At 43.4% G+C, this 26,550-nt stretch overlaps 1 protein-coding gene across 9 annotated transcripts in view; it reads left to right on the top strand.

Annotated features, from left to right (window-relative positions):
* CFAP47 (cilia and flagella associated protein 47) overlaps positions 1 to 26,550 on the top strand; it is a 642,607-nt gene that overhangs the window by 156,983 nt on the left and 459,074 nt on the right. For 5 of the 9 annotated variants that reach the window (XM_039536653.1, XM_039536643.1, XM_039536662.1 and 2 more), the window contains 3 exons: positions 11,515 to 11,608; positions 14,527 to 14,667; positions 19,110 to 19,305. In XM_039536653.1, coding sequence (XP_039392587.1) covers positions 11,515 to 11,608; positions 14,527 to 14,667; positions 19,110 to 19,305 — 431 coding nt within the window. Of the gene's footprint in view, positions 1 to 11,514; positions 11,609 to 12,273; positions 12,469 to 14,526; positions 14,668 to 19,109; positions 19,306 to 22,040; positions 22,321 to 22,409; positions 22,505 to 26,550 lie in introns of those variants that run through there. The other 4 variants (XR_005597947.1, XM_039536702.1, XM_039536694.1 and 1 more) reach the window with 4 other exon arrangements.

Raw genomic sequence — 26,550 nt, 5'->3', positions numbered from 1 at the left:
CCCTCAGGCAAATAACAGGCAGGGACTTTCGGACATGCGGGTTTAGATATGTGGGGATGTACCTGCCGCCTACCCCTGGCTGGCCCATGAAGCCCCTAACAGGCGCTGGCTCATGAAAAAGATACTCTTCAACTACCGGCTGAAAGGACTCTTCAACTACCGGCTGAGGCAGTGCAGAAAGGTGGTGGAGTGGGCTCGGGCGTCTCAAGGGACATATCCCGCGGATGAAGATGCTCAGCTTGTGCTGAGCTATCCCGAAGTTATTGCTGCTTTGCTTGGGCTCTGTGAGTGGGCAACCTGGCAAGTGAGAGCAGGGCCTTCCTGCCTGGCTGCTGTTGCTGCTGTCTGAAATCGCCTGGCTGCGAGGCGGCCAGAGGAGAGAATATCCAGAATATCAGCGCCATGCATCAGGTTTTGATAGGCTTTTTTGGGATTTTAGGAGTCCTTAAGTGAGGGTATGTGTTTTTAAACCTTTGATCATAAACCTGATCTTTTTATAAAGTTTAAGGACTTCCAAATTCAAGGAATAAAAAATCTTTTTAATTTGATAATAATTCTTTTTTTTTTTGACTTTTTCTGTCTGTGTTGGTATTGCAGCATTGTGGCATGGGTGGGTGGTGCAGGAGGGGGATGAGGGTGCAGGAAGGGGGGAGGGGCTACCGTTGGCGGCTGTGTTGGAGGTGGGCTGTGGGTGGTGTGGGGGTGGGTGAGGGTGAGGGTGAAAGGAGGGGAAGTAGGGGGGGGGGGTGAGGGCTGAGGCTGATGGGGTCTATTTTCCAGGGAGCTCTGGACTTTGAAGGCGGGGGGGCCTTTACACAAGGGATGTCAGGGAAAGGAACACTGCCACCCAGACCCGGCACAAGGGCACACCACAACACACAGACTGTCCCTGGTGCTGGCCTGTCAGGCTGTCATGTGCCCCTGCAGCTGTGCCTGCAGTTTAGTGACTGCCTGCTGTGTATGCAGCAGTGACTGTGTGTGTTGCCCACAGATGCACAGAAAGTCCAGTGACACCAGAGTCTTCTGACACAGAAGTCAACAGACCAAACAGAAACAAATAACAACGTAATACAGTGGGGGGTTGAACTTGAGTTGGTTTGTCTTTGGAGGGTTTTTGCTTGGGTTAAGGTAATCTTGCAACTTGTAGTTGCTGTCAGTTGGCACAGTTCTCTTGACAGTGCTCTGGTTCTGTGCTGGTGTGCAGGGCTGCTTTTTGTGGGACCCTTCCCGTCTGGTGGCTTTGGGTGTTGTCTTGGATGGGCAGCAGGGCCTCACTTCCTGCACTGCTTGGCTCTCCTCCTGACTGCGGGGGAGCTCTCTCCTCAGCTGGCGCCTCGAAGAACATCTACAAGGCGCCCGCCTGCTCCCTGTCCTGCGCCGCCTGCACTCATGTTCCCTGCCGGCGTTTCGGCTCTCTCGATATCCTCCTCTCCTGCTGTCTCCCTGCTGCTCTCCTGAGGCTGATGTTGCTGCGTCTCCCTCTCCCTCCTGGACTCGCTGCTCTCCCTCCTCCTCTCTCTGCCAGCTCCTCTTTTTCTTGGAAGAGCTGGCGTCTGGGATGTCTGGATGCTGTGTGGGAAGGTGAAGGAAGTGATTTCGCTGAATACATGGATGTTTGAGGTGAGTAAACACAGTCAAAATGTTTGCCAACCTTGAATACAGTCATGTCAGTTTCAGTTAGGACAACCAAGAGTCAGAGATTTTCAGGAGAAGAGAGGAACTAGTCCAAAATTTCAAGAGCGACCAAGTCCGAGAAAGATGCAATTGCTCCTCTTAGACGGCGCCATTTGAGCACAAGAGCCCTGCAAAGCTTATCAGTAAGCTCTTGTAAGCCTTGCTGTACAGTTGTACTCTCAGTTAGTGTAAGCTGCTAGGTCCTGAAAGTATGTAGTGCTCAAAGCAAAATGTGTTATTCGCGGCATCTCCTCATGCAGTGAGTGCTGCCTAGTCTAGCAGGCATCTTCCCCAGTGCAAGTGGCTGTTAGGCTGTGCTTTCTTATAAAGGCCTATTCTAATGCAAAAAAAAACCTGTTAGGCTGCAAAGTAAGAGTAAATCTGTAAGGTCATTCTTATAAAATTCTTATAAAAAAAAGCCATTAATTAGTAACAGTACAACTCTATTAGGTCACTCCACTATACTGTAATAAAGTTCACAATTTGACAGCATAACAGTAGCACATTACAGACACATTCCACTAATTAGCAGCTGCACCAAGCACTGAGGCGACCCTGACCCGAGTCAGGCAGCTGCCGAGTGGCATGTGCTGCGACCCCTGCTAGATGGCCCAACATGCCCACCAATCCCATCAACCTGAGGCTGAGGATGGCTCTCTGAGAGCTTTTCTGCTCCAGCCCCAGCTCTTAAGCTCTTCCCCCAGCTCCTCTCCCTGAGGCTTTTCAGCTGCTAGAGCGGGCTTTGTGATATTTATTTATTTTTATTGCTATATGTATATTATTTTTATAAAAATATTTATTTCTATTCTTTTTTCTTAATTTTATATAGTATTTCTATTTTTATATATATCCCTGTTTCTTAAAACTGTTTCTGTAAATCCTTTGATGCCCCTGATCTCCGAGGTGGGTGGGGGATCCTGGGGATGGTGGCGGGAGCGGTGGGGGGATGGAGAGGGGATCCCTGCTGGGACTGATGAGGAGGTCTGATCGTCAGCCTGTCAGCCGACACTCGACTGTCCTCACCCTCCCTCATCCACTCCCGGTCCAGGAGGAGGCTGAACACCCGGAGGAGCTGTCCACCGTCACTGGTGGGGCACTGGGGGCACTGGTGGGTAGACCGGCATGCAGGGGCTCTTCCTTTGGCATGTCCCATACATGTCTGAGGTCTTACTCGGGGCGTCCGTTCGCGCTCTGGCTTTTTGGCACCTTTCTCTTGGGCTTGTCTTTTTTTCTTTTCTTTGCTCTTAGCTTCGGCTCCATTCTTTCGCCTTCATTTTTAAGCTCCAGCTCCGCTCAGACAGATCTGTTCCCTGTTGGGCGATCAGGGACTCCTGCACTCGGTCCCCCCTGGGACCCGCTCTTCCTGCTGGATTCCGGACTCCTCGGACTCCTCTACTGGATTCCGCAGGGATTGCAACCTCTAGAGCTCTCTGCATACATGCTGGGCCCTGCAGATCTCGCCCGGTGCTCAGATTCGTGAGCAATTTTCAACAGGAACAAAATCATGGTGGAAATCATGACTCAATGGGTCATGGCCTGTGTGGCTGGCTCCATTCCTGGGCTCATGTGGCTCTCCAGCTGGATTGTTCGGTGGTGCACTGCTGCCGAACAACGAGCTGCTGCATCGGGAGCCAGCCAACACCACCTGCCACGAGGAGAGCAGCCCGAATACTAATACTCCACCTGTCTGGTGTGGGGGCTTTTTGGTGTTAGAGGTTGAGCGCCTATCACTGTAAGGCATGTTTTAAAAATCCTTTAATCGTTCTCCTGGCTCTTCTCTGAACCTTTTTCAGTTTATCAACATCCTTCTTGAATTGTGGACACTAGAACTAGACGCAGTATTCCAGCAAGTGTCACGCCAGTGCTAAATAGAGAGGTAAAATAACCTCCCTACTCCTATTTGAAATTCTCCTGTTTATGCATCCCAGGATTCCATTAGTCCTTTTGACCGTACCATCGTACTGGGAGCTCATGTTCAGCTAATTATTCCCCATGACCCCCCAAATCTCTTTCAGTCACTGAATCCCCCACCCTGTAAGTATGGCCTGTGTTCTTTATTCCTAGATATATACATTTATATTTAGCCACATTAAAACACATAATGTTTACTTGGGCCCAGTTTACCAAGCAATTTAGAGCACTCTAAATCAGTGACCTGTTGTCTTCATTATTTACCACTTGCTCAGTTTTTTGTCATCTGCAAACTTTATCAGTGATGATTTTATGCTTTCTTCCCAGTTGTTGATAAAAAAGTTAACTAGTGTAAGGCTAGGAACCAATCCCTGTGGGACCCCACTGGAAACACATCTGCTTGATTACCGTTCCCGTTCACAATTACATTTTGAGACTTATTAGTTAGCCAGTTTCTAATGCATTTAGTGTGTGGCATGTTGATTTTATATAGTTTTAGTTTTTTAATCAAAATGTTGTGTTGTACTAGGTCAAGTGCTTTGGAAAATTCTAAGTATATTATTGCTGTTCCCTTTATCAACCAAATTTGTAATCTCATTTAAACAAAAATAAAGTTAGACAGGATATGTTTTCCATAAACCAATGTTGATTTACATTAATTGCATTACCTTCCTTTAATTCCTAATCTACTATTGAGTTAGGTAATCATACCACCCAGAATACTCAGTCTGCCAGTTTGGTAGGCCCACCACCCATTTCTCTCATTTGAGTTTACAAAACAAAGTGTTTCATCTGTTTGGCATTTTGTTGTTGGAAACTTATCTTCACTAGGAAACAGACAATATGGGTGATTGCTAGAGCCCGGATAACATTGGTTTGAGAGAAGAAGATGCAGCTGATTGCCTCCCTCGCTATTTTGGGACGTCTGGTTTGTTTTGGGAGTTGTTCTTTAGCCAAAATGTTTTCATGCAGGATAAACAGCTAGGATTGTAAACTTGCAAACAGATTACTATCAGGTCGAAACAATCTAGACCTCCAAATGTTGGGAGATGCTGCAAGGCATTCTTACTTCAGAAAGCCCAATTAAAGAGCACTTTGTAAACATGGCTACAACTTTTTGATGATCACTGCTCTCCTTGTCCTCTCCACTATATACTTCAACATCCGTGATTATGCGCTTAGTCCCCCTCCACTTTCTTTTCCTTTTTCCCCTCTCTTAAATCTCATGTCAAACAATGGGATAAGGTGCATTTTTATGCTAATATGGTGGTTCTGTATTTGTTGAAATTATAACTATCTGGTTTAAAAGCGCATTTTTTTTATGTTCATGACTGTTTCTTTCTCACATTTCAGTTTGCATCTTTTGTATTGAAATTAAGTAGGGAATTTTTGTCCTAGTCAACAGGTTGCAGTAAAGTTGGTTCTTTGAGTGCTAATCTGTATACCAACAGTGGAACATGTAAGTGCATATCCACGCATCAGAGAATTTTCTAGTCAGCAGTACACACTGGGACAGTGCATGCATCCAATGTCTCCTTGTGTCTCTCTACTAGGGTTTAAAGGGTGGAGCTTCCTTACCACACCCCAGTTCCTTCTTTAACACCTGTGGTATATGTCAGAGCAACTCTCTTTGGACTAACCTCCACTTAAGTGTTTGTAATTAGTGAGCAGGGTTGGTTTAGTTAAAGTAGGGCAGCTTTAGGGGACATTGTGGGGAGAAGTGGCTCTCTTCCCCTGTGGTCACTAGTGGTGCCGGCTGCCATGGCAGATATATGACTCTGAACAATGGACAGATGAGACATCTGTTCTTCCTTGATGAGGGGCAAGCCCCAGAGTGCTGTGAAATCTGCAGGTCCTCTTTGAAGCGGACCCAGGAGGGAAACCTGCCTGAGGGCTTTCCTTATGGAGCAGTCGATTGGAGCCAGACTCTGACCCTGAGTTCCAGGTGTCCGGAGGTTGTTCAAATCTGCCCCTGCATTGACTTTGAAACTAGCTGAGGGATTGCTCAAGACCGTGGCATCTCTGTCAAGGAAAGCCTAGAGATAGGTTGGACTCAGAGTGGAAATCTTCCAAGGAGAAGCGGTGGTGGCTGCCCTCTCTGTCCTCACTCAGGCTGAATAAGACTACCAGGCTGCTGGACATAAAGGGTGCCTCAAAACTTAGGAAAAGTTCCTTGAGCACTGGAGCTGGTACCAACCGAGTGGACCCAGCTGTGATAGAGGCCTTAAACCCATGCCTGTGTTCACCTCTTTGGTACCAAGGCAGTTGAAATGATCACCAGCTGCTACAGGACCTGGTAGAAGACTGACTTTGGTACTCACCGTCCTGGGATCTTCAGCACCAATACTTAATGTTTACTATCACACCTACCCAGAGGGGCTCTGTCACCCCAGATCATGGTCTATCTCTCTAGGGTGGATGCCTTCCTAGCTATTGGAGCTGCATTTGTCCATGATGCTGTTCAGATTCTTGGACCTGGTGACATCAATGTTTCTGGCACCTGTCAGGTTTCCCTTTCACCCAGGTGGTGGGCGCCACCTTTCCCAGATGACTACTTACTTTCATCTTCCAACTCCTGGGAAAGCTAGCAGCCACCCCTAGCTAGGTCCCATGACTTGGCAGTTTTGATCTTGAGGCGGAGGGTAGAGTGGGGTACTGACCTGGCCCAGTACATGTATCAATGATTTCAGAGAGTTTGGGCCCCTGCACCTTAAGACTATGGCATGTGGGCCTCTTCGGGACTGCAGTATTACCCTGAGGTGGCTTCCTCAGCACGCTTAAGGCACGGACTACCACTGTCGCACCTGAGATTGGATCTGTCCCTGCTGTGCCCCCAGAACCAGGGCCAGGAACAGGTGGCTCCAGTGCAGCAGATTCATGGTGAAAGGCAGGAGGGTACCAGCCACCTCAGCCTCTTCATCCCTTGATGGTGCCCTGGCAACAGATCAATTGGTCACTACTCCCAAGGGCTACAAGATACTCCAAGATCTCAAGAGACAGGAGATGGCAGTCTTGGAAGTACACACTGAGTAGGCCCAGGGTGTGCCACACAAACTCCTCCTCTTACACTTGTCAGTCCTGGAATGTATAGCAATCCCAATTATTGACACTTAAGATAAATCAAGAAAGATTTCAAGGCTGGCCTGGAAACATTTAAGCATAAATTAAATCTAATGAAGAATGGAATTGTACTGTGTGGTTATACTTAACCTATTTTGAAAGCTGTTCGTAAGATATATTTTTACAGTGCACTAACTGCAAAATGTATAACAGATGGAATTATCCCTAAAAGGACATAAATACTGACTGAGTGTTGAGACAGTTGGGAAGTTGCAATGGAACAAGAAGTCTTGGCAATAACTTAAGATAAGGAGTAGTACATACCAGGAAGAGGAAATAGATAAGGACCAGAATGAGACATAAGGTCCACAAGGGTATAGTTGTCTCTAAATCATAGGGGAAGTGAAACCATTAGCAGAGTGCACACAGGCTGTCAGAAACTACAGGGAAGGTCTTTCACAGCTGTTGGTAGTTATAGGCCTCTGTGTATGTGCTGTTTTTACTAACTGTTTGATTAATAAATCCAATCCAACCTGACTTGTTGGGGGTCTGGTATTATTAAACAAAAGAGAAAATCAAGAGGCCATAACTCATTAAATATATAATAGCAATTAAAATAGTTGATTATTGACAAATTACTGGTCATTAATTATTGATTATCAACACAATTGGTAAAAGACTGTTGGAGCCTGCAAAAGCCTTATGGCAAAGTGAGCAGGTGGACAGTATTTGGTCCTGGTTACTGGATATGAAAAGTTCTACAGTATCAAGTGATACCAGGGTCCCTGGTAGTAATAGTGGCCAATGAAAGAACCCTCCAAAGACACCAGAAGTCAGTGCCGAAGGATAAGGAAGTGAAGCCCCTCTCCCTGATGGGTCAGAAATTTTACTCCACCTTGAACCTCCAAAAGAGGATCTTGAACTACCAGGCTGTGTTGGCAAAATATGGCCACATCAACTGGTGAGCCTTACAATGGCTTATTGACAAGCTGCTGCAAGAATAGAGGGTTAATTTCCAGACTATCCTGGCTGAGGGATGTTTGGTGGCAAGAATTGTGTTGCAGGTGGCCCTGGATGCAGCAGACACATGGCCTATGGCAGGAGAGATCATGATGTGCTGTTTCATGTATATCTAAGGAATTACAAAGCACTATGGAGGATCTGATGTTCATGGTCTGCTTGCTGTTCCATGACAAGATGGATGAGGCAAAGAGATCCCTCAAGGATGCTAAGGCTACCCTCAGATTTCTGGGTGTCTATACCCAGGCTCTAGGAAGAGACACTTTAGGTCCCAACCTTATTATCTACAGTTGCCTTACCAACATAAGCTTCCTGAGTGCTGGGGCTGTAGACAGAGGTCCTCAAGCAGAAAGCTCACTTGAGGGAGGGCACCTCTCAGTTGTACCATACTGTTTAGGAATTGGGCAGGTAGCAAATTTTATTGGTGCCCAAGGACAGTGTGTTCCACAATTTTTGCCTTCCTCTCCTTTTGGCAATTATCTGTCTCTTCTCTAACATGCTAGTCCAGCATTATTTCAGACTGCTAAGTATTGGAGGTAGTCCATAGTTCCTCTTCCTTCCCTCCCATACACCTTCCATTTCAGTCATCTTCAGGTACCCTTCCCATGGGATCGATTTTGACCGGGGATTCAATGCATCCTTGTTCTGGGTGCAATAGAGGAGGTTCTCTCATCCCCAAGAAGACAGGGGCATCAGCTGATATTGGACTTCAATCATCTCCTCCCTAGATAAGAAAGATTAGTGTGCTTCCCTTGACGTCCAGGATGTGTACTTTCACATTGGGATACATCTGGTGTACAAGCACTCCCTAAGGTTCGTGTTGGACAACAATCACTATCTATACTGGGTTTTCCCTTTGGGTTCTATGCAGTGGCCTGCTTTAATCAGGAAGATGAGCATCCAGGTGTTCCTGAACTTAACTGGTTGAGATTCATTTGGAACCTCAGGTCCAAACCAGTGTTAGGACCTTTCCCAAGCCATTTGCATGCCTGTGTCTGCTAGCAAATGAGAAGAAATCCATACTGGGGCCATGTTCAACATAGAGGCAATGAAAGCCTACCTACCACTTGACAAGTTCCAGTTGCACAATCTCTGCTCCTGCCTGCAGTCCTACCCTGAAACACAAGTAAGATCCTGCCTCAGGCTTACTGGGTCTTATCAGGTTGTATGTTCATCACTCCACTTACACGGTTCCACTTCTAGTAGCTTCGGGCTTAGCTATACCGTCCAAGAAGACACTACATATGCAAGGTGGTATGTTTCCCTCCGGTAGTCCTCCAGTCACTGAACTGGTGTAAGGACTCAGGCAACATACACAAATGGGTTCTTTACAGTCCTAGTTTGCCTTGAAGGACCACTTTCAGGTGGGGGACTCATATGAGCGATCTCATAGCACAAGGCATATAGTCTCTGTAAGAGACTATCTTGCATGTTAGTGTTCTAGAGCTCAGAGCTGCATACAAGATATGCATCACCTTCCTTCCACACAATCCTGTTCATGGACAATACGGTGGTGGTCTTCCGTCTATAAAGGTGAGGTGGGGAGGGACAGGTGCTGGCACTATGTCAGGAGGCCGTCCTACTATGGGATTTTGCCATAGGTCATGGAATTACACTGTCAATGGTCCATCTCCTCAGGGTGGATGACGTGACAGCAGCTGGCTTCAGCAGGTACTTCTGTAACAATCATCAGTGGCTGATGCACCAGAGGGCCCTCAGTGATATCTTCCAGCAATGGGGGAGTCCCGCACATGGACCTTTTCATGACAGTGCAGAACAACAAAGGTCACCACTTCTGCTCACGGTTGGTGGTGCAGTCCAGCATCTCTTTCAGCTGCCTTTCTCCTCCCATGGACAGAGGAACTATTGTGTATGTATTCCCTCCCATCCCCCTCTTCCCTGATGTATTTTGGAAGTTCAGGTGGAGAAGGCCAGAGTAATCTTCGTAGCCAAACTCTGGTCAAGACAGATGTGGTTCAGGGACTTCCATGACTTCTCTATAGTGCAGCTGATCACTCTACCCCTTGTTTCTGAACCCCTGGCTTGGAACCAGGGTCCTGACCTTGCATCTGAGCATGAGTTCACTCCACCAGATGTGTGGATGCTCCCTAGTTAACACTGGTGGAGAGATTATGTTTGTGAGACCTCCAGAAGGTGCTCTTTAGTATAGGGAAGATTCCAGTAGGGATAACTATCTCTCTGAATGGACAAGGTTTGCAAATTGAGCATGACAACACCAGCTGTCCCCCGTGAATTCTGGGGACCAAGAGATTTTTGATTACTTGTTGCAACAGAAGCACTCTGCTCTTTCGTTGGGCTTGTTATTGGTTCATTTGGTGGCTATTTCACCAACTAGACTATCCTCAATTTTCTCACACCTTTGGCAAAGAGGTTCCTGCAAGTCCTCTCGAGGCTCTATATCTGCCAGTCATAGATCCAGCCCTATCATGGGACCTTAATCTGGTCCTCTCAAAACTGATGGAGACTCCCTTTGAGTGTATTGTTATATGCTCCCTGCCCTATCTCTTCAGGTATGCTGCCTTTCTCTTGTCATTCACATCGACCAGAAGAATTGGGGAACTGTAAGCATTAATGGCAGAGCCACCCTATACAGTCATCTACAAGGACAGAGTATCCATGAGGACACCTGCCAGATTTCTTTTTAAGATGGTGTCCAAATTCCATGTCATTGAGGTCATCTACCTTCCTGTATTCTTCTCAATGCCTCATGCTGGGAGAGCAGAACAAAAGTTGAACATGCTGGAGTTGTGCAGAGCTAGATTGTTCTGCTTTGACAGGATGAGATCCTTCAGGAAGTCTCCCAGGCTGTTCCTGTCTTACATAGAGACAATCAAAAGGCAGGCTGTGTCTACACACATGCTACAGAACTGGATTGTCCAGTGGGTCAAGACTTGCTATTCACTAGGGGAGGCAGGTGTCAGGCAGAGTGATGGTCCACTCCACCATGGCTCAGTTTACCCCAATAGCCTCGCTAGCAAAACTGCTAATCCAGGACATTTGCAGTGCAGGAATTTGGTCATTCATACAGATATTTATGAAGCACTATGCGTTGGTGCAAGCATCTAGGGACGATGCTACATTTGGAAGGTCTATGCTGCCGTCCGTACTCACAGACACTCCTCATATCCACCTCCATTATTGGCTGGGAATCACCAACTGTGGAATATGTATACAGAGTAGCATTGGGAGAAGAAATAGAGGTTACTTACCTTTACAGTAACTGATGATCTTTGAGATCTGTAGGCCTCATACATATTCCACAACCCAACAAGGAGGCTCCACCGTTTGTATTCTCACTGGAACGCACAAAGAGAGGAAGGGCACGTACACTGCCCTAGTGGATATTGCTGACCAGAAAGTTGTCTGATGTGTGCACACTGGATGTGCACTCACCAGCTGTGGACTATGTATATGGACTACACATCTTGAAGAACATCTATAAAAGTAACCTCCTTTCATAGGAACTAAAAAACTGTTATGCAAAGCCTATTGGCAAAAAGACTTCTAAGGCTCTTTGGCCATTTTTCCAGAAACAGACTTTTTCAAAACTAGCAATGCTTGTTAGGTCTCAACCCCACCTCTGATTGATTTAGTACTCTGTCAATTGCAGTAGCAAATGATAGTTCAAAATCTGAATATCTGATCTGTGTGTTCAGTCGCATACTTGATCCGATGTCTGCATTCTGTTGTTTATGCCCTAAGTTGATTGTAGCTATTGGTTTTTACCCACAGTTAGATAGCCTGTACAAAACTGTGGGTGTGCAATTGGGGGCTGTCTTTAAAAATGATCTTTCCTGTCTACTTATTTTTGTTTTTGTATTATTTCAGAAGCCAAGGAGCATGCCTTCCTCATGTTATGCCTGAATTTCTGCTTGAACCTGATGAGTATAAGAAATGGATTGGATTGCAAATCACATTGAAGGTAATTGTTCTAAAATAGCCTATATATGTGGTCCTTTATTCTGCAAAGACTTTTGTATATGCTTAACTTTTTGCACTGTGAGCAGTCCCACTGAAATGAGTGAGATTATTTGCAATGTGTAAAATTAAGCATGTGCATAAATCCCTTAGTAGGATCAGAGCTGTAGTTTGGTATTTAGTGCAATCAGTCCCACACACACGTAGGAGGTGGAGCTGTGTTTTTCTAAATACTGCTTGGATGTTTTTTTAAACATTTCCTTTGTAAAAAATAGGAACATAGTAATTCTCATACTGGATCAGACCAGTGGTCCTTCTAGTCTCTCATCCTGTTACTCATAGTGACCAGTTCCCAGTGTTTGAGAGAAATTTGTAAGAAACCGTGCAATAGACAGTTATAGGATGACCTACCCTTAGGAAAAGTTTTATTCTAGTTCCCAGTAATTAAAGATTAACTTAAGACATGAAACACAAGGGTTATGTCTCTTCCAAAACTTATGTTGTTCAAAATCTACAGTTATAATTCTGGATATTCTTGTTAATCAATCTAACCTCCTTTTGTATCCTCCTAAGCTCTTTACCGCTGTGTTCCAATGAGTTCCACAGGCTAATTGTTGCAGTTGTGTGAAGAAGTATATCCTTTTATTAAGTTTTAATTTGCCACCTTAGTTTCAGATATAACCCTTGCCAATCAGTGGGCTGGAAGACCTGATTGATCTGGAAAATTTTGCTAACCTCATGATGCCATCATCCTAATATTTTTGTAAAGAACATAGCCACGAAAACCCTTAAAACTGGAGACTTCAATAGAGGTTGACCATCAAAACTTGAGTTGTGTGTTGTAGGGAAGAGCAGTAGAACAAAGTGAGTAAAAGTTACTGAGCAGAAGAAGAGTGGGAAATCTGTCAAACAAGAACTCAGGGAAACAGCGGAAGCTAAGACTTGTACAGTACAGACCAAATGCAAGTTACACTTTTGGCTAGGCAAATGCCGAGAGCAATTGCTTCGTAGAAGTACAGAAGTGATGGAAAAGAGGGGCTTGTTAAATAATTCAGCCCATTGCCTGCTGATGCAAGATTGTAGCTTGCAGTTTGTGTGCACATTTCATGTTTTGTCCCACTTAGATTTAAATATCACAAGCAATGCTTCTTCCACTTCCTTTGAGAACCCACGACAGCCTAAAAAAATCTCAATGTCAGGAAGTGTTTCCTGGTATTTCATCTAAATTTTCTTTCTCTTAATTTTATTTCATTGCTCCTAGTTAAATTTCTGTGTGTTACCCTAGCTAATTTGCTTCCTGACTTCATCTTTCCACCTTTCTAAACAGGGGTCAGAAACAGCCACTACATAACCATATGCCATTCAGGCACCTCTCTGAAGCTGTTGTCTTGCTCTCCAGATATCAGCATTAATTTAAAAACAATAAGTCTCTAGATATTATTGTTGCAAAGGAAATTTCAAAAATATGAACAAAGTTTAATGATGCGGCGATGAATCTGCCGAGAGCCTGGAACAATGGCCCTGGGAGGTGTGACCTGCCCCATTCATCTCAGTGAGGTGATTACTCAGATACCGAATTATGAAAACTTAAATGTTAGCAATGTTAGCTATTTGATCCGTCATGTAGAAAGGAGAGAGAGGATCACAGATCCACACAATTTACTGAGTGTGATGTTTCATTTTAGCACCTCAAATACCAGATTGAGAGAGAGCACTTCCCCTTCCTCCCACCCGACCCCAGTCCAAAAGCAAATAAATCCAAGGAACCCAGCAGAGCTCATGGCTATATTTAAATCCCATTGAGGAGGTGTGAAGCTCAAGTAGCCTAGGGAGCCAAGTGGCAATACAATATTTTTGAACATCTGCACAATCTACTGGGAGCAGTATCTTGTTTTGGCGATTCATATATTGATGGAGCCTATTTTGTAGGTAGAGTTTTTGGAAGAGAACCATAATGTTTTTTCCCCAATTTGACCCTTGCTTCAAATATGTTGTAGTAGATTATTATCTCTGTATGTTAGTATACAAGTATGTATCAAATAGTATACATATTAAATGTTTCTGTTCTTTCTCCATAAGTCACTCTCTCATTCCCTAATACTTTTGTAGTTTTTTTTCCAGACTAAGTCCAGTTTTGTCACTCACTCTTTCTGATACCTAGGAATGAATTTGGCATTCCAAGGAGAGCTGCACAAGAAACATGCAAGCAGAGCCCATTTACACACCCATCCATCCCAGTTTATGGTGTGATGCCTGGGTATTTTCAGTCCAAACTTGTAGTCACTCTTTTTCCTGCTATATTCAAAATTAAACAGACAATAAGTATACTTCTAAGTCTCTGTCAGCATTGCTGCTTTTCAGGTTTCTCCCTCCCATTTAATATCTGTATGTGTGATTATTTTTCCCTAAATCTGTTAGTTTTTATTTTTTTCAGGTTAAATCATATGTTCATTTCTATCCATGTTTTTAATTCCTTTAGGTGCCTTTATATTACTTCCCTATACTCACTGGTATTTGCCACTCCTAGTATTTGTTTACTTCCCCTTTCAGAACTTTAATAAAGATGTTTAATGGTCCTAACACTTATCACTGTGAAATACACTAGATGTGCATTGCCATTTATCAATATGCTTTGCTTATGGTTCTCCAGTGAGTTTTCACTCCATTGTGTTCTCACCCCAGGCAGCCAAAATTTTGTGACTAAGATTCTGTGAAAAACACCATTATATACTTTAGCAAATTTCTAATATACTGCATGGACTGCTTTTTTTTTATCCACTAAATATGTAATTCTATTAGAAAAAGCAATTGTTTACCTGACAGACTTTTAAAAGCCAGTAGTGGCTGTTGCTTACGGTTATCATACCCTATAGATGTCGTAGTTTAAGATAAAATATAAATCTCATTGTCCTTTATCTGAAGGTTCAGATGACTGACCTGCAAAAAGCTAACATGAAGAACTCTGAAATTTTTAACAATAAGAGTCTGTTTGTTTTGGATGACAATGTATTCGAGACCATGAGCAAACGTGTATGGACCGATGTGCTACTCCAGGTATACAAGGTACATTGCAGACATGTAATATCTTATAATACTAAGCTTTTAAATGATATTTGCAAATATTACAGGAAGATTTCAAACAAGGTGAGACTGAACAGAATAATTCTTTCCTTCAAATACCCCATATGTTTTAACAAATGGCAAAAGAATTCATCTGCTTAGCTAAGAAATATTTTATCAGTTTTTTATAATTTGTAAATATCATGGTTCATAGCTGAAATTTATGCTCATATTTCTTGACATGGAATTGATTTCCCAGATATGCATGTATAATTCCAAAGGACAGTAATGAAGTTCAGGCATGTTCTGAGGAACGGCTGGACCCTAAACTGTGAAGATTAATTTAACCAGATGACAACATGAGAGCAAAAAGCTGCAAGGGTGTTAAAGGGAAAAAAAAACATAGTGGTGTTAAATATCACTCTCTTCAGTAACTAACAGAAAAGGGAATGATTATATTTATCAACATTTACATCCTATTCAGATTCACAACTAAAAAAAATACTATTTAGTTTTTTACTGGTCCTGTGACTTAAATATTTTAGGTTGTACTCCCATAATATTGAAACATAGATATGCCAGAAAAAATAACAGGAACCTGTTGCAACAAAAATATGATGTTCTTTGATATACCTTTTTTTTTAATGTGTGGTGTTCAGAATTTTATTTTTGGAGTGCATTTCAGTTTTAACACACTCACTACTACTTATAGAAATGAAAAATAACATCTCTGCTCCTAGATAATCACGAAAAATATACACTGACTATCCAATTCATTTCGTATTAACTAGTAACAGTCTATGAAACATAATGCTTTAAAAATGTTTTTTATAACCATTTATAGTTACACTGATCTAGGATCATTAAAAGTGGACAAGCCTAGCACAGGGTCATGTGTCCAGACATATGCATGAACATGCCAAAACACTATCTTTAGAGGAAGGCATGCACACACCACTTGTTTCATTTTATTTTTTCTGCCAGTTTTGGATCTGGAAATGCTGACATATTAGGAGGTTCAAGATTTCTTTTCTTTTAGGTTATGTCTATAAAGATACTTGCAAAAAAAAAGTGTTCTTAACATGGGTTAGCTAACATGGATTAAAATAGAAGTGCAAATGTGGCAACTTGGCTTTTAACTTGGTTAGCAGCTGGAGTTAAAGTTTACACTACTAATCCAAGTTGCTATGTCTTCACTGCTATTTTAACTCAAGTTAGCTAACCAGAGTTAAGAACATCCTTTTTTTTGCGGCATAGACATACCCTTAGGGTCAGTGGTTTTGGAGTACAGTTAGTTGTTAATGCAATTGAATGTGGTTGCTAACAGACTTAAATACAGTGGGGAGACTTAAACGTGTAAATATTACCCTCTCTGCTTGCAAAATAGGAGTCTGTTTATAATGTGGGCATTAGTTAAAAGTAATATGTACTTCAACAGATTATATAGTTAGGGCCCTACTAATGTGCAAAAGCTACCAAATTCACAGCTGTGAAAAATGCATCATGGATCATGAAATCCGATCTGCTATGTGAAATCTGGCATGCAGCCAGGGGCTCCTACCCTGTGCAGGGCTCCAGTGCTCATCCCAGCTGGGGATGAGGAAGGACAAGACTTCCTCTTCCCCTGCAGGGGCTGCTCCTGGGGTGGATCAGACCCACCTCCAGGATCTCCCCTGGCTTCAGGAAGCTTGGTAGCTGGCATTGTTAAATCCTCCACCCCACTGCATGGGGAGGCTGCGATTGGAGCTGTTACCCCTCCACCCACGTGGGGAGGCTGTGGCCCGGAGCTGTGAGCCCCCCACTTGGGCTGGAGACTCACAGGAAAACCAGACATATGGTAACCACCTCCCATACTCTGCAACCCTCACTTTTGCACTGTCTGGCGGTGGTCCGGGCTTTAGATTTGGGCGCTGGCCCAACAGCCTTCCTCTCTGGCTGCCCAGCTCTGAAGGCAGCACCCCTGCCAGCAGCAGGGCAGAAGTAAGTGTGGCAGTCCCACAACCCCCCTACAATAGCCTTGTGGCCTTCCCACCCTGACTGCCTTTTGGATTGGGACCCCCACAATTACAACACTATGAAATTTCAGACGTAAAGATCTGAAAACGTGAAATTGACTAATTTTAAACCCCCCAGATGTGAGATTGACCAACATGGACTGAATTTGGTAGGGCCCTACAGATTTGTAATCATAAAATGCTTTGTTGATTTAAAATAGGTAGAGTGGTTGGAGTTGGTTGACTTACTACTCTTGAAAATTCTTCATCTTGGATTCTGAAATGAAGAGTTCATGTTTTTGAAGAAATGTTCATCTAAAATGTCTGTTAAAAATGAACAATCACTTGTGCATACTATATCCGGGCATAAACAGCCTCTGAAAGGCAGAGTTTATTTCCATTCTGATCAAATAAGATCAAACAAAGCTGCTTTTCCTGGAGAGTGCTTTGGTGTCAAGCATTCCTCCCTCAATACTACATCTACAACTGAATGCATGGTGTTCTTGTCAGCCCTTATACTCTCTGTCTAGGAGCCTGAAGAAAGCACACTGCATATCCAGAAGCACTTCAGTTTTCAGTCTTGAAGGGTTCCAAGTGCGTGATGCCATGTAAACACTACTCTGAAACATCAAGTACTCAGCATCCTTAGGATAATCAGTGATAAAATTAACACGTGCTTTGACATGGATCTCTCTTCACATTTATTTTTTAAACCTGGAGTGTCATGATTGATTTCTCTCATTAAAATTGGCAGCTAAAACACAGTTATATACTGTTCTCCCTTTCAAGACCTTCTGAGGCTTCAGGTTCCTCCCATGATGTTTGTTTCACTTAGTCCATCATGGCTGTCCCCTAAGCTTGTCATGCTTTCTATTACGGTTAGGCAGCCAAGAGTGTCTTCCTTATGAGTAAGCTGCAGCCTCTATACTTTAGGAACCTGGTGTGAGACCAGAGATATAAAGTTTAAACCACAGATCTTTTTATAAGTTATATGACAAGACCCCTCCTACAGACACTGCAGACCCTGACTGTCTGCTGATGTAAAAGACCCCCACGGAACTTTTAGTGCACTGTAGCAGTGTCCACACAGGATGTTGTTACCGCGTACTGTAGATTCACACCCTGGCTTTCCATCCTATATAGACATATGTACCTCTGTTCCCCAACCGTAAGAGGGGAACAACAGTTCTTTTCTTCCTTACAGGGGTGTTTTGAAATAATACATTAAAGATTGTGAGGCTCTGAGATGCTACGATGAGGGTGCTATACAAGTACCTTTATAACTAAGTGCAGGAAAAGGGCCTGTCACAGGGTCCACTCACTGGTAGGGCACCTCCTCCTGGCTGCTCTGAGGATTTGCTCCTTCCAGGTGCTTGTGCCCTCTTCTGGTGGTCTCTCCATCTGTTGTCTTCTCTCACTCTGCGGCCCCTTTTACACCAGGAGCTACAGCTTTCTCTTCATGACTTGGCCCTCTGGCCAGGTCACTATGCATGTTTCCCCCTTCTGGGATCTCAAAGTCTGTTGGGGAAAACTGTCCTAGACATTCTGCTCTCCACTGCATGGTCTGTGTCACTTCTCCAGTGGCTGGTAGGGGAACCCAGGCCCACCCTCTTTTCGGGGTTCTAGCTCAGAGGCCGGCCCTCTCCTTAGCAGACAAAGACTGCACTATCCCATGCCTTGCTGCTTTTCCCCTGAGCCTTTCCTACCTCTCTGGCTCTTCCCTTTCTCTGGGTTTGCCACCCCAAGTTTCCTCCTCCCAAGGAGTAACTGTAGGCTACCTACCTCTATAGCTCCAAACACACCTCCCTTCTCCCAGGGAGTGACTGCATACTACTTCCCTGCAGCCCCTGCTACGCTCAGCTTCTGGACTTCATACAGTCCCCTCCTGTTCCCATCCAGCTGAGCTTTCTCTAATTAATCTCTGCTCCCTGACTCCTCCTCCAGGTGCAGCCTGGGGAGTTAATTGGCCCATATGGCCACTGTAACCCCTTCATGCTTGATGTGGGGTGGACACCCCAGGGCCGGCTCTAGTTTTTTTGCTGTACATTTGAGGATGGAAGGGAAGATTTAATATTCTAATAATATAATATAATATTATATTTGCATAATTTTAGGAGCACATTGGGTTGAATTCATACCCATGCTTTTATACATCATGATTTTTTTTTTTGGTGTTTGAAGAGGTGGTTAAATTTTATGCTGTTCACTGTTTGTAAATGATATTCTTGAAAACAATAAAGAAACATGTTTTTAAAAAGGTGGAGACTGGCAGCCCTGCCCCATTAATGCAATATGCCTTTATGCTAATTTAGACTCTACCAAATAGCTTCAAATCTGAAAGTTTTTCTGTGTTTGAAAAGTAATTAATTGTATTTTTGTGTTTTGTTCTTTCTACTTGGAATTGTAATTATACTTTTTAGTAAAAAGATGAAATATATTTTCTGATTTCAGGTGTTGGTCCTTGCACGTGTATCATCACTTACTACCAGTAATCTGTTGAGCTCAGAAAGCCCGCAAAGCATGCCAAGAATAAATGCTGAGCCTTTATCCAGTAATATATATTCTCCATCTGAAAGGCTTCTCCTTACCTGGCTGAATACACATTATGAGAAAACCAGAAAAATTGTGTGGAAAGACTGTCAAAAAGGTGAAGCAATACTTTGACAATTCTCCTCCCCCTCCCCCCGCTAAGTACTTTTGCCCCAGTTTCTGTATATCTTAAGGATATTGTGACAGTTTGTCACTGAAAGTACCATACTTTGAATGTGTCCATAAATATTCTACTTATCGTGCACATACATTCCATTCACTCGAATGGAATCTTTAGCCAGCAGTACTCATTGGAACCACACCTGTGCCCTCGTGCTCCTCAACCTAGGGAAAAAAGGGCAGAGTGGGGAAGCCGTTTGCCTTTGGAACTGGTGTATTTGTCATCAGATCACCCTCCTTATACTGAGGGTCTTAAAGAAGCTCAGACAAAATGTGGAAGTTCTGATCATGGTAGCACCAACTTGGTCTAGGCAATCCTCTGATCTGATGAAATTGTCCGTTCAACTACTGGGAACATTACCTATGTTTCCAGATGTCATAGGTTTCACCCCCACTGTGAACTTTAGGGTACAGATGTGGGGACCTGCATGAGAACCCCTAAGCTTAATTTCCAGCTTAGATCTGGTTGCTGCCACCACCTAAATCATTTTAAAACAGCTGTTTGTGAGTCATTTGGGAAACTCTGTCTTCCCCCTGAAAATCTCTCCCACCCAAGTACTGTAACCCTTCCCTCGGTAACCCTGAGAGACTTCTCCACCAATTTCCTGGTGTACCCTGATCCAAACCCCTTGGATCTTAAAACAAGGAAAAAATCAATCAGGTTCTTAAAAAGAAGACTTTTAATTAAGGAAAAGGGGTAAAAGAAATACGTCTGAGAGATTAGCATGCAAGCTACTCTCACAGACAACAGATTCAAAACACAGAGGATGCTCCCCTGGGCAAAACCTTAGTTACGCAAAAGAAAACCCAATTTGATTATCCCTGTAATGCAAAAAGAAAAAGTCACAAAAGGAAATAAACATAAGCTAATTCATTCCTTCTCTAATACTCACTACCCTGGGTGATTCCTTATCTTTTAACTCCGGCACAGAACTTAATGGACTGACTGAACCAAAGGACTCTTCCCTCCTTCCTGGGTGAAACATTTTGTCCCCCTATTGGTTCCTCTGGTCAGGTGTCAGCTAGGCTAGGTGAACTTCTTAACCCTTTACTGTCTGTTTGACACCAGACATAATTTCTTTCAGTGTGTGTCAATGTGGATCCCACTCTAGGTGTGCATGCATACGAGGCCAGGTTTTTGGTTTTTTTCAGTTAGCAATGTCTGCTGGAACCATGTTCGCAGTTTGTCTCCTCGTGCTCCTATAAAAGGGCATAAAGGGTGGAGTGGCCCTGCTTCCGTGCCTTCTTACTGCCAGTGTCAGCAAGTCATAATCTAGCAGTGTATTACCAGTGGCTAGAACCCTAACAAACATTTTCTTCAAAAAAGCCTCTCTGAAAGTCTTTAAAATTTCTTTCAGTGCTTAACTTGCATCCAAAATCCTCAAACTGGACTGAAATACATCAAAAGACCGCCCGAACCAATGTTCACCCTTCCTCTCCAATACAGAGCCCCTTGTACAACATGGAGGAATTGAGTACTGCAGATCATGACAGACAATATGTCAGCAATGCATTACATCAACAAGTAGGGTGGCATACGCTCATCCTGGTTATGTCAGGCAGCCATCAAACTCTGCAAATGGTGCCAACTGTATTCAGAAACCCTGCTGGCCCTTCACTTCCCAGGAATAAACACGAGTATGTCAGACTTACTAAGCAAGAACCTGGTATCCAACCTTATGTGGTCATTGAGACACCATGTTACACCCTATCTTCCAGGTGTGGTGGAACCTGGCGATAGACCATTTGAATGAGCAGAGACTGCCAAATGCAAGATGTTCTGTTCCAGGGGAGGCATGAACATGAAATCTCTAATGATGAATTTCTCCTCCTGTGGTCTAAGAGCCTCCTCTGTGCATTCCTTCTGGTTCTGCTGATTCCCCAGGATAATACAAATCAGATGTGACAGACACAGTGATCTTGATAACTCCATATTAGCTGAGACAGTTCTGGCTCTCAGACCTTCTCCAATTGTCCAGTGAACCTCCCATCTATCTCCCTGTCTGTATGGACATAGTATCTGGCCTTGGTTCTGAAACACTGCCTCTAGAACCCCCACTTGCTACATCTGATGGCCTTAATGCTGACTGGATGAACAATATTAGCAGTGTTTAGGAAGGCCTCCACCGTAGAAACCTGTGCTGCAAAATTTGAAATAATTTTCTGTGTGAGCAGCTCAGGACAATGTGGACCCAGTTGAGGCTCCAATCCCAAAGGTTCTAGACTACATATTATCTCTGAAGGAAAAAGGCCTAGCATTTAGTTTCCTGAAAGTCCATTTAGCTGCAATCTCTGCATATCATGCTCTGATTTTCACAATCACTCTTCTCACACTCCATAGTGACAAGATTTCTCAAGGACTTTTGTGTTCATGACTCCCTGTCAGAGACCCAGCTTCTTCTTGAGATCTCAACATCATCATCCTTCTGTGGCTCATGGAACCCCTATTTGAGCCTCTGTGGCTTATTTGAATGTACTGATCTCTGAAATTTGTAGGGCAGCTACTTGGGAATCATTAAACATTTTTAAAGGCATTATTCCCTTGTCAGATGCCTGCTTTGGCAGAGCTGTCTTAATTATTTAAGTAAACTCTGAGCCCTGGCACTAGAATCGGGGGGGCCCCCCTCCCTTTTTAACAAAAGAAATGTAAGTGCAGAATTCATGTCTCTGCAGATTCCCCCTGTCCTCCGCCGCAAATAATGGATTCTGCTGGGGAGATGCTGCAATTACACTTTTCGCCCACCAGGGGCTGCTGGCACAAGAAGCGAGGGAAGCTGGCTCACTGCCAGAGCAGCCAGCCTTGAAGAGGAAGGGGGCACTTTGGCCTTGGCCCTCCTCCCATGCCCACTTCTACAAAGGTTCTGGCACACTTGCCTGAGCATCCACCTCCAGGACTGCTTGTGAGTCATTAGAAGTAAAATACATATATTGTCAAACACCTGAAGACGAGGGAACAGTTACTTACCCTACAGTAACTGTGGTTCTTTGAGATGTGTTCTCCATATATAATCCCCAATCAACCCCCCTTTCTTGCTTCTACAGAATCCAATTAACACCTAGACTTCTTATTGGTGAAGGAACTGAGGGGTAGTTAGTCTCCACTTTGCTCTTTATGCCCTCAGTTGTGGGGGGTGTGACATCCTGCCACTGCCTCTCTCTGACCCTCCCCCCCCCAACAACTTCGTTCCACCCCATCTCTTTGATTTTTAGCTTGCCTATTTTGTATGTTATGACTTGACTACAACATAGTACCAGAATGGTATTCTGGCACGTTCCGGCTCAAAGCCCCCGCTGTCCATTGCAGTGTTTTATCTCAGCAAGGGTCAATATTGACTTAGCTGTGTCAGGAGGCTATCCATCTGTGGAACCTATGCATAAGGAACAAAGTTTCTCTGAGAGTTTTCTACCTTCCAAGAGTGAGGAAACCATTGCAGATTCCTTCAGCAGGGATTTAGTGGAGTGGTCAAGCAAAAAGGACATCCTCCTCCAGATAGTCCATCAATGGTGATACCCAAAAATAGACTTGCTCACTACCAACCTGAACAACAAATGCAAAAGATTTTGATTCAGGCCAGAGTCTGGGTTCCTTAACAGATCCATATCTCCTCCTATGGACCAATCATCTGCTGTATGCGTTTTCTCCAGTTCTCCTCATCCCAACAGTACTCAAGAAGCTGAAAACAGACAAAGTAACATTAATCTTAGCAGCACCAGCCTGGCCAAGATGATACTGGTTCACAGACCTACACCAGCTTTCAATCAGGCCACCAGTTGAACATGACCTATCTTTGAACCAGGGCAGGTGTCTGCATCCCAACCTCTGATCTCTCCACCTCACTGCATAGATGATGCCTGGTTAAATGCTCATGAATAAATTGTGCTCCAGAGATGTTTAAGTTGTCTTACTGAGCAGCAGGAAAGATTCCACTAGAGCAACATACACAGCTAAGTGGAAGGGATTTTCATAGACTTTAAGGTCAGAAGGGACCATTATGATCTTCTAGTCTGACCTCCTGCACATCGCAGGCCACAGAATCTCACTCAACCACTCCTGTAACAAACCCCTAATCTATGTCTGAGTTATTGAAGTCCTCAAATTATGGTTTAAAGACTTCATGGTGCAGAGAATCCTCCAGCAAGTGACCTGTGCCCCACGCTGCAGAGGAAGGCAAAAAACCTCTAGGGCCTCTGCCAATCTGCCCTGGAGGAAAATTCCCGATCCCAAATATGGCAATCAACTAAACCCTGAGCACGTGGGGCAGCGGAGTGGAAGGACCCCCCCCCGCCGCCGCCGAATTGCCGCTGAAGCAGGGGCCCCCCGCCGCCGAAAACCCAGGCCCCCTGAATTCTCTGGGCGGCCTTGAGAGTGAATGAGCCTTTACACAGTAATACCCTTAACCTGTATTTATTAGCAGGTAATCAACAGAATACACACACCAAGCATCCAGTGCTCAGTGTTCCCAATAAAACAGATGAACTTCTCTGGATGGCTAGTCAGGATTGGATCATCTGGGGCTCTGACTTCTGCGTGGTATGGTTGTGCAGGGTATCAGAGGTCTAGCAGCTTGATATTGATTTAATTGTGACCCGGAGTTAGGCCCAACAAACTTCTCTTCTGACTCTCACCAATTATTTCACTCAAACCGTAACTATACAATAATTCCAACCAATCATTTAACATAAAACTTCACTATACAGGGGTTCCCACGTCTAGTGCCTGCCTACTTACCTTTTTATGTTTTTCAAAGTTTGTTAAAACATCTCAATGTCTGCTTATTTTTGACTTGTTGGTGGGATACACTCTCAGGGTAGAAATGCATAATCAGCAGTAGAATGTGACTCCCTGCTCCTCCAAAATACACACTAACTAATTTCTCAAAATAATCCCTAATGGGCTAAAACAATTTCCCTAGCAACATCAAAAATCTCATAATTTCTATTTATCAGCAAAAGCAACTTCTAACAAGAAACTCACATGCAGTAAGAAACTTGCAGAAACAATGTTAGCTTATCCATACTCCCTTCCATTCCCATGAATCTGTGATGTTACTGTATCTATCCCTGTTAGTAATGCTGCAGCTGGTATGTTGTTCTATCTGCCAAATCCAAATTTTCCTGACTCTCTGGTTTTCTTGTTTTCAATTTATGATGGCTGAATATACAAGATGGCTGCTGGTCATGTCAACTCCAGGTCTCTTGCAACAGTGGTATCAGCTTTTCACCTGAATCAATCTATTTAGCTTCTAGTGTTTTTTCTGAAACCTCATTCTCCAAAGCTGAAGAAAGCAGTCTTACGGTGGATGTCTGCAGAACATTGTTGTTCCATCTTGTTCGCCCTCAGAGACTCTCCCAGGCTCTTTGTAACCTAATCTGAGAGAATCAAAGGCTACCCAGTGACAATTCAACATCTCGCACTGGTTTTCTCCTCCACTGAAAATAAGGGCTCACTCCACCAGGGCTCAGTCCACTTGCTCAGCCTTTTTGAGCAATGTTCTCATGAAGATGCCTGCAAAGCAGCAACGTGGCCATCTGGACATGCTTTTCCAGATGTGCCATCATTTAGCCTCTTGGGACAATGCCAACTTGGGCAAGTTGGTGTTAGATTATCTGAACAGAGACTACGACATCCCACCACCTAAGAGGGAACTGCTACAGTCACGAGCAGTGGAATGTATATGTGTACAATGACTTAAAGGAGCAAAAATGGTTACTTACCTATAGTAACTTATTCTTTGAGATGTGTTGTGCACATATACATTCCATGGCCCTCCCACCTTCCCCTCTGCTTCCGTCAATAATTTTACAAGTGGTGAGAAGGATGTGATAACCACTTTTTTATGGCTTTGGCTCAATGCATAAGGAGAGCAGGAGCATAAGTCTCTGATACTTGAATGCATTGGGTGCATATACACCCACAGTGGACTATATATGTGCACAACACATCTCAACAACAGTTACTGTAGGTAATTAAGTAACTGTTTCCACCCTGTTTCAAAAAAACAAACCTGTTTCCATGGCAGATACTGGCCATGGAAAATGTCAGCTCAAACTGCTAAAGTTTTGTGAAGTTTATAAACAACTGGGAAAAAAAAGACTTGTATAATGGGAAGTGATAGACACTCTTAATAATAGGCAGTGGTGTTATCCCCATCTCTAATTAAAGTTTTGATTAAATGATCAAGATGATCAGACCTAAAAATCTATTGGGTATACACTATACTCCCATTTATCTGAATGGCCTGAGGGACATCCAGAAGTTTTGGATAACTGGTTGTTCAGATACATGGAAGTGCTATTAATTAACATTGATCTACATGGGAGACTCACTGTGAATTCGGATAACTAGGATTTTCAGATAAAGGGACTTTGGATAACTGTAATTATACTGTACTAAGATGTTGGCTCAGTTTTTCTGTTTGAATAATTATGTACTTATTTTCTTTAATAATCTGAGTTTATTCAGTAAAAACGGTAGATTCATTCTCCAGTTATGTGAGAGATTTATGATATTTTGGCAGTCATTGTTCAGAGAGAATGATTATATAATCTAAAGTCTTGAATCAGGATAAAGTTTTTAAGTTAGCCTTGCTTGTACTTATGCTAAACTTACAGTATTTAAATATTTGGAGACCTATACTTGACTTGAAATTTGTGTTTATATGTAATTTGTTAGTTTTGTTTTAATTCTGATGAAGCAGAAATGTTAGTTTCTGTATTTTAGTGTAAAATATTCCTTACCTTCATTCTGATTGTTCTGGAAACAGTTCAACACATTATCAAGCAGCAGACAAAAGCTGATTGCTCACTTCTGCTGTCTGTGACCACTGGAGAAGTCATGAAAATAATGATCTGTCCTATAAAGGACACTTACTCACCTTTGTTCCCAGGGCCTTATTGTAGAGGGAAACCTGAAATGTCAGATATTTTACTCTGTAAAAAATGTGTGCTCTAGCTGTAGGGGGAACTTGAAATAGATAATAGAGGAAAGAGTGATGGTCTGAGGAACCGTTGGGTGAAAATCCTGGTATTCTACTCATACCAGTTTATATTCTGATGCATTGTCTTTAATGTAGTAAGGGTCAAATACTTTCATGTATGCTAGCTAGATCAGTAAAAGTGAAGACACACATTAATGTATGGAAACACCTATTATAAAAATATGTTAGCAATTAAGGAAAATATG

The sequence above is a fragment of the Mauremys reevesii genome, linkage group 1, assembly GCF_016161935.1.
Source record: "Mauremys reevesii isolate NIE-2019 linkage group 1, ASM1616193v1, whole genome shotgun sequence".
NCBI classification, from domain to species: domain Eukaryota; kingdom Metazoa; phylum Chordata; order Testudines; family Geoemydidae; genus Mauremys; species Mauremys reevesii.
The sequence above is the reverse complement of the archived record's forward strand: the minus strand, read 5'-3'. Positions and strand labels throughout refer to the sequence as shown.